Genomic DNA, 17509 nt, shown 5'->3' with positions numbered 1-17509 from the left:
TGGTAATATGGCACTCTGAGCAAGGACAAACTTTGGCGCCCTAATTATTTATTTGGCTCCCTCTTGCCTTCCATTCTGCGCATTTTCTCAAGCACCATGTAGATACTTTTTCAACCTCCCCCCTGTACGCTGATTCATCTCCACCTGTAATTAGACCCATTGTAAGCATACATCCCTAGAATATACGGTTCAAGAAGATCAGGGCTGGGAAATGTCTCCTATCTGAGCAGGGCCCAAGACATTGGAGACCTGTAGACATGACAGTACTGGGCAAGATGGCCAGTAGTTTGACTCTGTATAAGGGAACTCTATAACACTGAAAAAATGGTCTGCAGTTGTTGCATCCACTAGAGACTGCGTAGTTCACGTCATTGTAAGCATGGGGGATTATGCATCATTGTTCCCTGTGGGTTATGCTTCCTGCCCTTTTACTCTTTTTCCATAATAGTCAGAACTAAGGGGGGTCAGTACTGTGACTGCGTTAGGCATCATACGGATTTCAGAAGGTGAGTGCCAGCTCTGAGTACTCAGAAGATCATCCCCAGGCCTTACCCTAAGTCTAGCTGTCAAGCATGGTCTCTTTATAGGAAGCTACCACTTCCTTTTTTCACAGCATGTTTAGTTTTAGATATTCCCCATTCCTTTCTTTTTTTCCTGCACTGCTGAAATGGATATTGATCTGGTCTCAGCTTTTGCAGTTCTACCTTCATCTTAGCTCTCTAATCTGGCTTGGTATTTAAGCCATTCATCTCCAGCATGGTATGTATTCAAGGGCTTTGATAGGAAAACAGATAAGAGGTTTTCTTGAAGATTAAGCAAGAAAGTAATGAAATGATCCTGCGGTTACAATGAACTCCAAAGCTTCCCAGGGATTTTTCATGCTAGCTCTTCTCAAGCCAGTTTGACCTGGTGTCAAGCAGCAGCAGCAGCAGCAGCAGCCGCAAGTGGCTGCCCAAACTGTGCTAGGAAAAGTCAGACGCTGCCGGCGCCTTCCGTTGCTATCTTGTCTTTCACGGAAGCAGCAGCACGTTGATCATATCTGCTGCCGGCGGATACTCCCCATAAATATCAAGACTACAGGCAAGTGGCTGATGTTGCAACTTCTTTGGAGACACGTCTGATTTAGTGTGTAATATAGCAGAGGTTATGGTGTAACTTTTGTGTGGAACTCCAGGATTTACGGTACATACAGCGCTCTGCAACTTTGCTGCCAAACTCTCTGATTTACGGTGGTGCCATTTGTGGTTTGGTCTAGCAGAGATGTTTGTTTCAATGAGTCCAGAGCATTTTGGCCACCGTTTGGGAAACTAGGGGAGGTTGAATACGAGAAAGGCCTCTGCAGTGGTCTTCAAGCATACAGGTGAAACTCAGAAAATTAGAATATCTTTGAAAACTCAATTTATTTCAGTAATTCAACTTAAAAGGTGAAATTAATATATGAAATAGACTCATGACATGCAACACGAGATATGTCAAGCCTTTATTTGTTATAATTGTGATGATCATGGCGTACAGCTGATGAAAACCCCAAATTAACAATCTCAGAAAATTAGAATATTAAATGAAATCAGCAAAACAAGGATTGCAAATAGAGCAGTATTGGACCTCTGAGAAGTAGAAGCATACATATGTACTCAGTACTTGGTTTGGGCCCCTTTTGCATCAATCACTGCCTCAATGCAGTGTGGCATGGATGCTATCAGCCTGTGGCACTGCTGAGGTGTTATGGAAAACCAGGAAGCTTCAATAGCAGCCTTCAGCTCTTCTGCATTGCTTAGTCTCATGTCTCTCATCTTTCTCTTGGCAATGCCCCATAGATTCTCTATGGGGTTCAGGTCAGGTGAGTTTGCTGGCCAATCAAGCACAGTAACCCCATGGGCATTGAACCATGTTTTGGTACTTTTGGCAGTGTGGGCAGGTGCCAAAGTCCTGCTGGAAAATGAAGTCAGCATCCCCATAAAGCTCGTCTGCGGAAGGAAGCATGAAGTGCTCCAAAATCTCCTGGTAGACGGCTGCGTTGACCCTGGAGTTAATGAAGCACAGTGGACCAACACTAACACTTTTCCACAATATTCTAATTTTCCGAGTTTCACCTGTATTGATTGCCAGTAGATGAGAAACCATGTGCAAAGTTAGGGCTGCTTTACCTGTTAGTATACTATTTGTACCTCATAATCTCTGAGGCAGATGCAAGTACCTATTTTGGCACATGTACACTGTAAAAAAACATGCCAGGGAATTGTATAACTTTTCTTATTTCTTTGCTTAGTTTATTCACAGCGTTCACAAATGATGGGCAAGACAGACTTCAAATTGTCCTCTAAAAGATTGACCTGTTTCCTCTGCATTGAGAAAATCACTCAGTTCTTTCACATTCAATTCCAAACCTTTTATGGATCTGTAAAATTCAGTATTTTCATGGGGGGCACAACTGGCTCCCTCAACCCCACTTCCCATAGACAACCATCACACTCCTCCATTGTTTTTCCTCCAACTTCCTTCCATTTTTAAAATTATTTATAAGCTGTTCTTTTGGGTACAACTCATCCAGGGTGGCTTCTCTCTCATTAAAAAACACCAAAAAACAACAAATTTATATAGCAGTGTTTTGACATAGGCCTGGGTTTATTGATTTGTACATTGCTTCCCACTAAGAAAAGCCCAAAGCAATTTACAGCCAAAATAAAAAATACAACAATAAAATAATGGAAACCTTAATAAAACAGATTTAAGAGTACAATCACATCATTGGTGCTCCTCAGATCCCCAGGAAAACAACAATGAATTTTGCCTGGTGTTAATGTAGTGACAAAATTGGTGCCGTGTGAGCCTCCCCGGGGAGAGCATTCTATAAACAGGATAACTGCAGAGAAGACCAGTTAAAATAATGAAAATAAAAGAGCAAAATAAGTTCCAGCAAAATAGAAATACCATCCATTCTAGAATAGCTTTCTGAAATAATTGTCTTACAATTAAGAACAAGAGGCCAAATAAATGTGTTTTTAAAATTGGCATATCTTTGATAGAGGATTTCTGCAATATGGGTGCCACAGCAGTAAAGCCCCTATCTTCTGTGCCTCCCAACCTTACAGAAAGACTTGCACACAGGGCACCTGAGGCAGATCTTAATGCATTGACAGGCCCATACAGGCATTAGTAGCCCTCCATATAATTTGGTCCAAAACTGTTTAGATTTATATTTAAAAGTGAAAACCACCACTTCCCCCTTGTGCTTGTCTTTGTTGTTCTGGTGGAGGCAGTGGGAAAGGGAGGGAGTCTGGTACACTGCTGTGGCTGTATAGTAAAGGTAAAGGTAAAGGTACCCCTGCCCGAACGGGCCAGTCTTGACAGACTCTGGGGTTTGTGCGCCCATCTCACATCTATTGGCCGGGGGCCAGCGCTGTCCGCAGACACTTCCGGGTCACGTGGCCAGCGTGACAACGCTGCTCTGGCGAGCCAGAGCCGCACACGGAACGCCGTTTACCTTCCCGCTGGTAAGCGGTACCTATTTATCTACTTGCCCCCGGGGGTGCTTTCGAACTGCTAGGTGGGCAGGCGCTGGGACCGAGCAGCGGGAGCGCACCCCGCCGCGGGGATTCGAACCACCGACCTTTCGATCGGCAAGCCCTAGGCGCTGAGGCTTTAGCCCACAGCGCCACCCGCGTCCCATAAGTAGTAAATAGTATAGTATAGTAGTAAATAGTAAATACCCATGTAAATAGTGCGGGGGGGGGAACCTGATTCTCCATGCATCTGTCATACAAATTGCCCGACCTTCCTATTCCTTTGCATCTCCCTTGGCTTTTTGAGGTACCTTTTCTGTCTCCACTAGTGAAGTACTTCCACTCAATACTAGTTCATTGGTGTGAATGGGACCCCTGTCCTGCCAGTTTCATTTTGCTTTCAGCTAGCCCCCACCTGCTTGCTTTTTTACTTGCATCTGGTCTGGAGTGGCAGTGGCATTGAGTGTCCAATTCCTCCTCCTTAGCCATAGTGCTGCCCTTGAGGGACTCAACAGGAAGATGGGGACAGAATGAGTTGGCTCATTCTGTTGGTCTTTCTGCCTTCACACTATCGGCTCCAGTGGGCATCAGCAACCACTGGAGTAAAATAGACAAGTTTTCTTGTTCCCAGAAATCAAATATGTTATTATTATGGATTACACAAAGTTGACTACTCAGTGAGTTCATGGATAAGGTGAGATTGAAACAGGGCCTTTCTGTTGCACACCTTTTGATCTTTATTGCCACATTATGCCAGCTTTTCGAAAGGATAGTTAGTCAATGAGAAATATCGTTTTGCTACTCTGTGCTTCTAATTCTACAGGACTCTGGGGACAATTAAAAAACAACAACGATTCTCTTGGAAAAACATTCCTAACAGTGGATATATAGGGAGTGTTGAAAATGGGCATGTAATTCTTTTTCTGTTGCATTTGATAAAATGTTCAGTAACACAGCTTTGGATTTCTTTTGAACAAAAGGTCAGTCATGGACAGAGGGAAAACTGTCATATCACATACCTAACCCCTGCTTAAAGTAGCTGTTTCAATAAATTTCAGAGTAACAGCTCATTATTTTCACTCCTTGGTAATTGAGAACCAGGGAGCAGGGCAGCTAAACTTGTTTGTTCCTGCCAGAGAAAACTGTTTTAAAACCTTCCCTTTATGCTGGTTTCTTCTCTTTGGTGCGTTGATTCTTCGAGACAATCTCCCACAGTGCATCTGTTTGTTATTAGGCATTGCATTGTCTATTGGTGGATCTAAATCCAGGCACATCAGTTTGCCAGATATGATTTCATGTAAAAGACAGGTCCTAATCTATCCTCTTTGTCTTCTGTCAGCTGAATTAAATTGACTGAATGGGAAGGGCACAATGATAATCTTTTGTTGGTCAAATCTGGGGTGACTGAACATAGATCCTCACTTTTCCTGCTCAGACAAACAAGATGATGTAAAATATTGGTGAAGCTGCTGTAGTTCAAAAATATTAGGCTCCAAATAGAAATTTATGGAGTTTGCAGTGCATGCGTTTTTTGAGATGAGTTCCCTCGTCCCTGAAAAAGGTCTTCAGCTCAGAATTTCAACTAAGGATATTATATTATTCATTCTTAAGATGGTCGCTGCTGTGTTGGTGCATGTTGAAATCGTCTTACATTTTTAAAAATAAGTGACTTGAAAGATTAATTTGGACAGAAATGCCTAAGTTAGAAAAAATGACATTTGCCCCAAGAGCAGGACCTGCATCCTGCATAAGTGACTGCTGTAGCAGTTAGATAGTTTGAACTAGACCTCAGGAGGCTGACAGCAGGACTAGCAGAGCTATCCCTAAATCTGGGGTCATTTTTTTGACTTGGACAGCTGTGGGAGTGGAACAGCAGTTAGTGCCCATCAAGGAACAAGGCATCATTGAGCATAAACTACTCAGGAAAAATAGGGAACACATTATGAGGTTTTTTTGGTGGGGTGTGTGGAATAGGCTGTATGCATAAGCCCCCTTCTAATTCCTGGATCCAGCATGGATTCGATTCCTGAAATAGCCAGGCTAGCTTCCTGGTGTTGTAATGGCCGTCTAAGTATGAGCCAGGGGGAGCAGGTGTCGCTTTGGTCTAAACCACTGAGCCAATTGGGCTTGCCGATCAGAAGGTCGGTGGTTCGAATCTGCATGACGGGGTAAGCTCTCGTTGCTCTGTCCCAGCTTCTGCCAACCTAGCAGTTTGAGAGTATACCAGCATGAATAGATAAATAGATACCACTGTGGTGGGAAGGTAAACGGCATTTCCATGTGCTCTGGTTTCTGTCACAGTGTTCCATTGCACCAGAAGCGGTTTAGTCATACTGGCCACATGGCCCAGAAATCTGTGTGTGGACAAACGCCGGATCCCTTGGCCTGAAAGAGAGATGAGCACCGCAACCCCATAGTCGCCTTTGACTGGACCTAACTGACCAAGAGTCCTTTACCTTTTACCTTATTAAGGTAACAAAGGAAATGGTTCTGTGCCTGACAGCAAATGGGTGAGTCCACTGCCCTCAACTCACTGATAGTTAGAAAGACAAAGGCCAGAGTTGAGGGTTGAGGTGTGTGTAAGATAGAAGCTGGAAACAAGGCAGCAAGCTAGAAAAGCAGGAGGTCAGAGCCAGGCCTAATTTCTGCTAGGATCCAAACCTGTGGCTATGGGAGAAGCAAGACCCTTTTGAGGTGTTGATGCTGTGAGCCCCTCCATCACAGACTCGGGTTGCATACATGTGTAAAGAACCCATATTATCATAAAGACACCACGGTCTCCCTTGTGCCTCATTTTGAGGAAACCGAACCCTGGAACGGCTGAAAACTCACACTGCTTGGGGATTGGGGTAGTGTGCATCACAGAATAGACGTAGGTGGTGTGCTGTCTTTCCCCACTGCCATCCCCACAATGTAATGTCTGCATTTTTTCAAATAATTATGAGCCAATTTCAAACTCTTGTGAAAAAATATTTATTTGCATATCGCATTCTCCAGTGCTGCTTCTAACTGGCAATCCATTTTTTATTTGAGTCAAGGGGAATTCCTGTTTCCAAAACCGATCGTTCTATCCTAGCAAGGAATGAACACATTTCCCTTTGCATATAAAAGTAGTTCTTGCACACATAAAAAGGACAATTAATGACACAAACACTACCCGCCCGCCCCCAAGCATTCAACAACTTGGTGCATTTACAGTAAAACATCGGTTTGGGCCTGCTTTGTGTGGAAACGAGGATGTGACTCAATGGCCACATGCCTGTCATGAGTAATGTGTGGGACAGGGATGCCCCATTCCCACAACCCTGTAGTTGTCTTCAGAAGGGGAAGGAAGGACATTCTCCTGTTATCTCATAGTTGGTCGTGGGGTGGACTCCCAAGTGTGGCGCTTTTCTTTCTCCCACATTGCTGAATGGCACCATTACATTTATACAGGAGGAGGAAAGTAAAGGGATGCATTCAGGGACACCACTAGCATGGACACAAGAGACAGTTAAGCAACAAGCGTAGCTCGCTAAAGAGGAACAGAACTGGCTTAAATATACTACTGTATTGTTATTAATCCATTACATGACACATTCTTCCCTTGCAATCATTTTCGATTTTCGTAAAGATCTTCAGGCTGATTGCATGCTGTAAAAAAAAAAAATGTCCCAGAATCAATTGTAAAAGGTATGAAAAACACAATATTGTTAATACTTTATCGACTGCGTTATTAAATGTCACGCTACTGATGATAATGATCTTCCTTATGGGCTGAATGTGTCACAGTAACCTTCTTCTTGATAGCATCAATGAGCCCACCAAAGCGATGCCACGTGATGCAACTCTCTCAAGCAGTTGCACAAACAGAAGTGAGGGATGCTCCTTTGATGTCGCCTGTTAGCTCGGGCTTAGAAGCAAGCTGCGTCCTGCAATATGCCGTTCAGCCACAAGGGTGAGCCAGCAAGCATTTTCCACCGCATCTTAAACTAGCTATAACAAAGTCTCTAGCAAGGACAAGCCATTGCAATAACTCAGCATGCCACTCAGATCCTGAAGTTCTTTAGATGATGAATATTTCCTTGGGCACCTTTGTCTTAGAGCTGTTGGCCAGCGTGAGCTGCAGCTTTATTGACTGTTATTCTCTTCTGCTGCATCAGCTTTAACCAGGTTTGTGGACACAATCGCTCTCAGCTCTATCAGAATTAATGGCAGAAGGTCAGGCCTGCCTGATTTGCTCCCTGACTGACTCCACTCCAAAGGACCTAGCAGAGAAAAAAGCCATATTGTCCTCTGGGAAACAGGTGCCAAAAAGAACAGATTTGCAATAAGCCGTCAGTACTTTGTATTTGACCTTCTGTGAGTAAACCACCCGGTCATCCCTTGTGAGTCTTCACTCTCCCATCCTCCCCTCCCTTTCTAAATCTATATTGCAAGCTTCTTGAGGTAGGAACTTCAATTTCATTATTTAACATGGCCCTCTAAAGTGCCATGCACACCAGGGGTAGGGAACCTTAGGCCTGGGGGCCAAATCTGACCCTCCAGGCATCTCTTTCTGGCCTTTGGAACTCTCCCCAGGCCACACCTCTCACTGGTCCTGCTCCACAGCCTCCTCCTTTTCTTTTGCCTGGCTTGAATGACTCCCTGAACTGTAATTATGCCTCTTCCTTGCCTTAATGGAGCAATGTACGTGGAGGTCTATGTGGCTGGACAGTAGCCTACTGGACAAAGACAAGACATTAACTGCCCTACTCACCAATGGCATGTGGCACCCACATGGTTGCCCACTAGAAGATGTGGCTTTGCACCCCCAAGCTCATTGCTTGTCTGGGGGTGGGGGAGATAGAGAGAGGTGTGTGAATATGTGCAGAAACCAGCCAACTGTACAAAGGCAAAATGTCAATTTGTTGCACCATTCACTTTCACCTGTAGCCATACCCATCAGTGCATGTGGTCCTCAGAAGGTTATCCGGAAGGGAATGTAGCTGAAAAAGTTGCCATTCCCTGATGTACATTGAAGCGGCTACAGTCATCATAAATAGAATCCCCAAACTGTATCCAGTTGTGCCTTTCCACTGATGGAAAATTATTTGGTTCATCAGAAACTGGTTAGTGGAAGGGAGGGGAGGAAGAAGTGGCGATTTTTGCTAATCCTATTTCCCTCTGAAGTCTCCTGAGTCCACTCCACCCCAAATCACTTCTAAATGGACCCTTTAAAGTTGTGTGGCAGCTGGTGCAGGGGAATGCAGGAGAAACGAGGAATTTGCTAGCATCATTTCTCTTCCTGCAACCCCTTTTCACTCATGGAAGCTGAATTAAACAGCATTCCACCAACTGATAACATCAATAGTACCCTGTTTTCAAAGGGTTGCCTCTAGTTCTGAAAATATTGCACTCCTATAAAACATGGGACTATTTTCATGGGCATTTGGCATGGGCCCTGGATAGGTGGTTCTCTGTCAGGTTTATGTGGCTGCCATAACAGCACTGGGTGGCCGGGTGGCCTACTTACCCTTTTTAACTTCCCAGGATAATGCAGGATGACACTAGGACAGGGGTGTTGTAAGCACGTAAGAAGAGCCCTGCTGGATCAGACCAAAGGCATATCTAGTCCAGCATCCTGTTCTCACAGGGGCCAACCAGATGCCCATGGGAAGCCTGCAAGTAGGACCTGAGTGCAATACCTGTGATTCCCAGCAACCGGTATTCAGAGGCCCAGGTGGTAAGTGGCCATTGACAGCCTGATCCTCCATGAATTTGTACAGTCTTCTTTTAAAGACATCCAAGTTGGTGCTCATCGCTGCATCTTATGGGACTGAATTTCATGGCATAGTGTAGGAAATTTAAGGAAAGGCTAGAGCAGGTGGACCCAGGACAGGTATCAGCTTTAAAAAGCCAGGGCCCTGGCAGCTGTCCAAGGATGCCAGGTGCTGAGACCTGTTCTGCTAGTCTTTGCAGGTCGCCATATTGGAAACTCAGAGTTCGCTTGTACAGTGGTACCTCGGGTTAAGTACTTAATTCATTCCGGAGGTCCGTTCTTAACCTGAAGCACCACTTTAGCTAATGGGGCCTCCTGCTGCCGCTGTGCCACCGCTGGACGATTTCTGTTCTCATCCTGAAGCAAAGTTCTTAACCCGAGGTACTATTCTGGGTTAGCGGAGTCTGTAACCTGAAGCGTATGTAACCTGAGGTACCACTGTACCAAAGTTCAAAGGAGATACACACAACCACATGGGCATGTATGCCTTTTTATAGCACGTGGGAATTGCTCCCAATTGTCTTGTTACTGGAGTTTGCCAAATAGCCTGAGCTTTGTTTTTTCCAGCTGCTTTATAGGGGCCAGACAAGACATTTTGTTACAGAAGCTAACGGGGCTAGCACTTGACTCTTCCTTCAACACCGTCCATAGCACACTGCCCTAAGCAACCTTGCTTAGAGGTCAAAGGGCTGGTCACATTGCATACACAGTTCTAGCCTTCAACATCCAGTCCTAGTCTCTCCTGATAAACACTTCTAAGCTGGCCCTGAGAAAGCCTGGACAGAGGTATCTGCAATTAATGAAGGAGTAAAGAAATCGGCTCAGGGTGCATCATCTTTCAGTACAAGAAGCCTTCTGTTTTCTCTCTGGTGTTTATGCAGCTTTTGCTGCTCAGATATTCAGCTTTTAAAACCCTCAGCAATTTAACACAAAACCTCTGATGCATCTCTAATGAGCGAGTATAATTAGACGAACCAGGCTCACAACACTGTTCTGCGAAGGATTGTCTCCACGACAAACCTTTGAAAGGCAAAAGACAAACCCCACCGGAATACACAAAAGCAGCAGCTACAAAATACCATATGGGGATAGTGATGCTGAATATATCAAAGAAATCAAAAGAGAGAAAATATATCTCGGAAGGAGTCAACATATGGCAAGCATCAGGCAAGCTGAGAGAATCTTTATTCTGTGACCTGTGTAAGAAGCACAACAATAATGCTGAGAGTGGGGGGCAGGGAGGGTGTGGTTTGTGTGCGTGGGGGGGGGGAGAGATCAGTTTACACAGAAGTGGAAGGAGGAGGCACTCATCACATATCTTCTGCACAGAAAAGCAACCTATAGAAGGTGACAAAAGAGCCACACATGGTGCTTTAGCTGCCTCTGTCTCAGCTGTGGTTCCTGAAAAAGTGTGCCAGATTTCAGAATACTATTTTTTTGGCAGTGACATTCATTCAGACAGAGAATCTGTCACATCATGGCCTTCATTAATTATACAAGACAACAGAATATTTTGCGTATCCTCACATGCTGCCAACAAGAGAACAGGGTTCTGCAGGGGGATTCTGCAAGGCAGCCTTTGCCAACGGGTGCCCTGCAGATGTTGTTGGCTGGGGCTGGTAGGAGGTGTACTCCAGCAACATCTGAAGGGCACCAGGTGAGCAGAGGCTGCTGTAAGGGGTGCATCTGTGTCCAGTCATAAGCAGCTTCTGATTGTACCTCACCGTTCCACATCACAAGCTGAAAACGTTTTCTGTTCACAAGTTCCAGTGCTAGAGTCTTTAATCCAGTTTGCATTAGTTGTGAGTAATGTCCTGTGAAAGTCAACAGAAGTAGCCAGTTGGCTATGACCAAGTTCCATTGTTTGAAACTGATGAACCTTACAGGGGAGTGACCGCTGTGTTTGTGACAACCCAGCAATATGGAAGTTCTGTGCATGGTGTTCTGTGCATGGCCAATTCACTTATGTAAGTCAACCCCTGATGTCATTAGACAATAGACATGCATGTGAAAAAGAGTCCTCAAAAATGGAAGGGGGACAGTTGTGGGCAGTTTCTACAGAAGCTTGAAGAGATGTTGAAATCCTATATCAGATTTTTAAGACTGTCTTTCAGCAGAACCCTATATACATAGGCTAGCACTGCTACTGCAGGTGTAGCCAATGTGGGGCCCTCCAGATGTTGGTGGATTACAGCTTCCCTCATCTCTGAACACTGGCCAGGCTGATGAGTCCAATGTCGCCTGGAGGACACTTTCTTTGTTGCTCTGGACCTACTGCAACAATCACTGTAATGCATATTTATGAATATCATCAGGATTGGACCTTCAACTTTCATACCAACCGGGTGCTCGACACTAGCTCCAAGGCGCTTTGGACTCTTCTTCAAGCTGAGTTGCTTGATGTACATTAAAAAATACATTCAACTGTATTTACCCATCAGGCAGGAATCACCACCAGAGATCTGATTAACCTGTAGTCCAACACAGTCAGTCAAAGCTTTGCAGTTCCTTCCAGTGAGCCAAAATCGAGGTATGGCCCATTTCAGGGCCATTTGGGTTAGTCTGTATCTGCCCCTGCTTCTTCTGCAATGTTCTTGCACAAAATAAATGTATGGCTAACAGTCACATCTCCCTCTCTCTCTCTCTCTCTCTCTCTCTCTCTCTCTCTCTCTCTCTCACACACACACACACACACACACACACACACACACACACACTTCTCTGCTGCCAGTAACTTTAACAGAAGTCCCCAGGGAAATAACCATTAAGCAAACATCTGTGCTTTCCCTATACATCACAATTTCAGCTGCTTTTCAGAGAGGCGGCTGACACAAAGGATCTGCCAGTTTTGCCAAAGCCCAAACTCAGCAGCAGTAGAAACCTTGAGTCAAGAATGATGCTGCACAACACAGCGTTGCTAAATGGGTTATGAGCATCCGGGTGCAATAGATGTCAATTTTTACAATAAGTATCTCCCCTGAGAAGCTGCTGTAGGATTAGTATTGTCAGCCGTCGAGTGTCATCTGTCTGGGAATGGTACTTAGTATTGTCATCTGTCAAAATGATTAAGTGAGCCAAAATGCTCTGTTTTTAGAGCTTTTATGATAAAAACAAAAATCCATCACACAAAGGGTCTCCTCATCATCTGTGTTGCACTTGGGTAATATGTCTGTGGAAAAGAATGCAAGGAGTTTGAGGGACAAGGCAAGGAAGGGGGAGAGGAAAGTGGGCAAAGGGATGTCTCTTCCTTAAGGAAACCAGACGACGCTGCAGGGCTTTTCTTTTTTTTTTTATAATATTTTTTATTAGTTTTACAAAAGTTTTTATAACAAACAAGCACAAAAAAAAAACAAACAAACAAACAAACAAAGAAGTGTGGTTTCATAGTGTCATTTCGTAGACTTCTTTCCTCGGACTTCCCCATACCTCCCCTTTCTGCATCCTCATGTCCAAATTTTACAGCAACTTATACATATTTTTCCAACTCTAATTTATTATAGTCCTTTCTTATTCTAATCTTATATTACTGCAACCCTTTATCTCTGTCGAATCTCGACATTCTAAACTTCCTCAAGTTTATAATGGTCCTTAAGATAAATCTTGAATTTCTTCCAATCTTCTTCCGCAGTCTCCTTCCCCTGGTCTCGAATTCTGCTCGTCATTTCCGCCAAAGTCATGTAGTCAATCACTTTCATCTGCCATTCTTCCACGGTGGGTAGATCTTGTGTCTTCCAATACTTTGCTATCAATATTCTTGCTGCTGTTGTTGCATACATAAAGAAAGTTCTATCTTTTTTTTGCACCAATTGGCCGACAATGCCCAAGAGAAAGGCCTCTGGTTTCTTAAGAAAGGTATATTTAAATACCTTTTTCATTTCATTGTATATCATCTCCCAAAAGACCTTAATCTTCGGGCACGTCCACCAAAGATGATAAAAAGTACCTTCAGTTTCTTTACATTTCCAACATTTATTGTCGGGCAAATGATAAATTTTTGCCAGCTTGACTGGGGTCATGTACCACCTGTAAACCATTTTCATTACATTTTCCTTTAAGGCACTACATGCCGTAAATTTAATTCCGGTGTTCCACAACCTTTCCCAGTCAGCTGACATTATATTATGACCAATGTCCTGTGCCCATTTAATCATGGCTGATTTAACTACTTCATCTTGTGTATTCCATTTTAACAGCAAGTTATACATTCTTGACAGATTCTTAGTATTGGGTTCTAACAATTCTGTCTCAAGTTTTGATTTTTCCACCTGGAAGCCAATTTTCCTGTCTTGTTTAAAAACCTCCGTTATTTGGTAATAGTGGAGCCAATCTTGTACTTTGGGTTTTAGGTTTTCATGGCTCTTTAGTTTCAGTCTCTCTCCATCTTGTTCTAGAATCTCACAATACTTTGGCCATCCGACCTCCATATTGAGTTTCTTGTGGGCCTTCGCCTCTAAAGGTGACAACCATCTAGGGGTTTTATTTTCCAGCAAGTCTTTATATCTCATCCAAACATTGAACAGCGCTTTCCTTACAATGTGATTTTTAAAGGCACTATGCACTTTAATTTTATCATACCATAAATATGCATGCCAACCAAATGCATTATTAAAACCTTCTAAGTCCAAGATATCTGTATTCTCGAGGAGCATCCACTCTTTCAACCAGCAGAATGCTGCTGCTTCATAATACAATTTTAAGTCCGGCAGGGCAAATCCCCCTCTTTCTTTTGCATCTGTTAATATTTTATATTTTATCCTGGGCTTTTTGCCCTGCCAGACAAATTTCGCGATATCTTTCTGCCACCTCTTGAAACAGTCCATCTTGTCAAGTATTTGCAAAGTTTGAAACAAAAATAACATTCTAGGCAATACATTCATCTTAATTGCTGCAATTCGGCCTAACATTGATAATCTCAAGTTTGACCATATTTCTAGATTTTTTTTGATTTCTGTCCAACATTTTTCATAGTTGTCCTTATACAAATTCAAATTTTTAGATGTTAGGTTAACCCCTAGGTATTTCACCTTCTTAGTCACCGTCAAACCCGTCTCTTCTTGAAACTTATTCTTTTCTATATCTGTCAAATTTTTCCCTAGGACTTTAGTTTTTTGTTTATTCAACTTAAATCCGGCTACCTGGCCAAATTGTTGGATTATCTCCAACACCTTTTTCGTACTAGTGTATGGCTCTTGTAAAGTCAGGACTAAATCATCTGCGAAAGCCCTTAACTTGTAATGTTTTGCTCCGACCTGTACCCCTTTAACCTGCTGGTCATTTCTAATCATATTCTGCAGGGCTTTTCTTAATGGCCTCAGACTAAAACTCCCATCAGCAGGGATGGGCAATTGGAGTCATTTGCTAAGATTGGGCACCCTGATTTGTTAGGAATAAAATTAGCTAGAATGACAGGTCACAAGTCTTCAAGAGAAGAGTACAGGATCCACCAAGTGACAGGGCTATTCACACTATCTCTTCAGCACAAGGTGGCTGTCATTCAGCACATAGGAGGGTGAAAACTGTATGGTGAACAGTGACGGTCCAAGTTCAATACTATTTGCACACATTACGTGCCAGTTGAGTTATGTAAGAGTGGCTCAGATTACAGTGTGGGTTAGAGAGGACATTCTGGATTGGGGGCAACCAACATGGTGCTCCCCAGTTGTTGTTGGACTACAGCTCCCATAATCTCTTATCATTGGTCATGCTGGCTGGGGATGATGGGAGCTTGGAGTCCCTGTTCTACAGAATGTAAGCTGTGGGATAGGTTTATTTGGGGCTTGCCATTGTTGGTGCAGTGTTGACTTTCATAGCTGAATCCCAGTATGATGCATTCTGGGTACAGCATGAGAGGTTCAAATCATCACCCCCACCACAGCAGTGATGAGAAAGGCAAAGGTCAATGCTTTGAGCCCTGTGTGCAGAATACCATTTTCAAGGCTATGAAACATAACCCACATTATAAAAGTCCCAAATACTTGGGAAACCCATCTGTTACATGGAGCTGGTAGAAGGGCCTCAGTGCTATGAGAACAAGCCAACAGAATCCTGCTCTCAACAGTTCTGAGAAATCTGATGCTTCTCTGCTCTTATATGCTTTGCAGTAGCGTTATTTATCTCTTCCTTGTTGGGAATGTAGGTTGTGGGGGGGGGGAGTGAGGAGGGCTCCTCACATACAATATTTCCTTTTACCAGAAGCCTACAAAAACCTGGAGCAGTTGCACTTTAAAGTAACATGACCATCACATCAGGCTCATCCTGAGGCCATGAATGCCTCCTCAACACAAAACTGAGCTAGAGCACTTTCTGAAGAATTGCCTGGCCTAACTGTTTCTTTTGCATTAATAGATGCCTGTCAGGATACAGCTGCCATTAGTGAGATGTATTAGGCTGTGGAACTGTCGCTTTAAGAGGAGTGATGGAAGGCCTGTCCCACAAGACATTGAAACCTGGGAGAAGGCACCCGCAAGGACACATCTTGCACCGTCTCCTTGAGGGAAGGGGCTGGGGGCCCTTTCCCTAATTGGCAATGCATCTTGGCTTCCCAGCCGTCAGCTGCCACATGATTTGCAATGGGGTGGATTTTGGGCACCCTTCCAGCAGCGCAACACCAAAAGCAAAGGCATTTTTTGCAAGAGGGGCAGCCTGGTGCACCCCCAGCCCAGCCCAGCCATTACTTAAGACAGGCATCTAATATGTTTGGATTATTAAACGGCTTGATACAAGTCATTCTTCAGACTCCGATGCTGACATCAATTATGTTAATTTGTCCCAATGATGCAATGATAATTTAATGCCTCATTAAATCGAATGGACTTATAAAGCTGCCAGTTGAGAGCTTCAACCTTGCCCTGGGCAGTCTTCCACTCTGTTCTTTATATCTATATATTAATAGCAACACATTCACCAATCTCCACTGTGTTTGTGTCACCCAGGCTGCTGTCATCATATTTGTTAGTAGCAATATTGAACAGAAATCCAGCATGTCAGTATTCCCCAGTAGAAGCTGTGGCAATGACGCTTCCTCTTTCCCCTGCCAGAGGAGGCATCTGTTGGAGCATGCTCAGTAGGTAGCATTCCAGGATGGGCAGGCTGCTTTCAGAAGATGCCAGCAGTCCAGCCTGGCCCAAGGAGAGAGAAAATTTGCCCCAGGAAATTTAGCAAGGCTGGCAGAGTCCCATTAACCTTTAAGTCTGCAGGGATATGCTGGGATCAAGCTATCAATTAGAGGCTCCTTTTAAGGCAATGGAAGTTACTTGTTTTGGGAATGGTTAGATGTTGCTTTGGTTGAATTAACAGGAAAGCTGTATTAAGAATATGTTTATTAGTTATTGATAAATATTGTCAGGTGTTTGAATGGTACGTATGTGAAGAGGAGGAGCTTATTAACTTAACGACCCTGGTTGAAAAGCCAGAACTGAACTGAACAGGCTGGAATAGCCCCTATGTAATAAACAGTTCTCCAGACAGCATGGTGTGCTAGACATCCTTGAGAGCAATATTTTGGTACTCATATCATTCCAATATTATACTTTTAATAGCCCCTTCACACCCAGAAACCATCCAGAACAGGAGGGAATTGTTTAGCTAGATTGTAAGCTGCCGGTCCAACCCGTTCTGGACCAGAACATGCAGGGGGCGGGGAGGGGTTTTGCCTTCACATGTAGACCTGTGGCTGCCCACTCTGCACTATGGGATGCTAGACTAGATTCACCAATGACCTAATCCATCTGAACTCTTTTTATATTTCTTATCTTTAAAGGCCAGGATGAACCATATTCTACACTCTGGCCTGATAACAGTGGCAGTCTTTTCTTTCTTTCTTTCTTTCTTTCTTTCTTTCTTTCTTTCTTTCTTTCTTTCTTTCTTTCTTTCCTTTTTGCAGGCTCATAAATCAATCAATCACTAGTTCTCAAGAAGGAAAACACCTTCAGGACAATAAAGTGCTGTAGTTAGTGCTGCACATTCCAGACCAATAAAAAAAAATGGCTTAGGGACAAACTAGATCCTTGAATCTACCCCCCTTTTCCTTTGGTTAAAAATGGCTATCAGAGGGCAAGGAAGATTCACAGGGAGGGGTGGGTGGGTGAGGGTTAACCCTTTGTATAGGCTGGCACCAACTTTGATGAGTTTTCAGCACCTTTTATGGTGATTTGACTATGTGGACTAGATTTGGTTTGCTGATCTTGTGCAATTTTATCTGCTGTTTTATTATGTGGCAGTTCTGTTTTAAAGTTCTAAAATTTATTAAATTGTGTATTTAATTATT

General features: G+C 43.6%; 1 protein-coding gene and 1 long non-coding RNA gene across 6 annotated transcripts in view; one reads left to right on the top strand and one right to left on the bottom strand.

The window, feature by feature from the left end:
- Positions 1-17509, top strand: part of LOC309527888 (uncharacterized protein) — a gene marked incomplete at its 3' end in the record, with an annotated part of 74289 nt that overhangs the window by 27614 nt on the left and 29166 nt on the right. For 3 of the 5 annotated variants that reach the window (XM_082214903.1, XM_082214902.1, XM_082214901.1), the window contains exon 3: positions 7293-7440. The exons of the other annotated variants lie outside the window; for them this stretch is intronic. In XM_082214903.1, coding sequence (XP_082071029.1) covers positions 7293-7440 — 148 coding nt within the window. The remainder of the gene's footprint in view (positions 1-7292; positions 7441-17509) is intronic. 5 annotated transcript variants of the gene reach the window in all.
- LOC309527911 overlaps positions 1-17509 on the bottom strand; it is a 55031-nt gene that overhangs the window by 27678 nt on the left and 9844 nt on the right. The window lies entirely within an intron of this gene.

Source organism: Podarcis vaucheri, assembly GCF_965113315.1.
Source record: "Podarcis vaucheri genome assembly, chromosome: 3".
In the NCBI taxonomy this organism is placed as follows: domain Eukaryota; kingdom Metazoa; phylum Chordata; class Lepidosauria; order Squamata; family Lacertidae; genus Podarcis; species Podarcis vaucheri.
The sequence above is the reverse complement of the archived record's forward strand: the minus strand, read 5'-3'. Positions and strand labels throughout refer to the sequence as shown.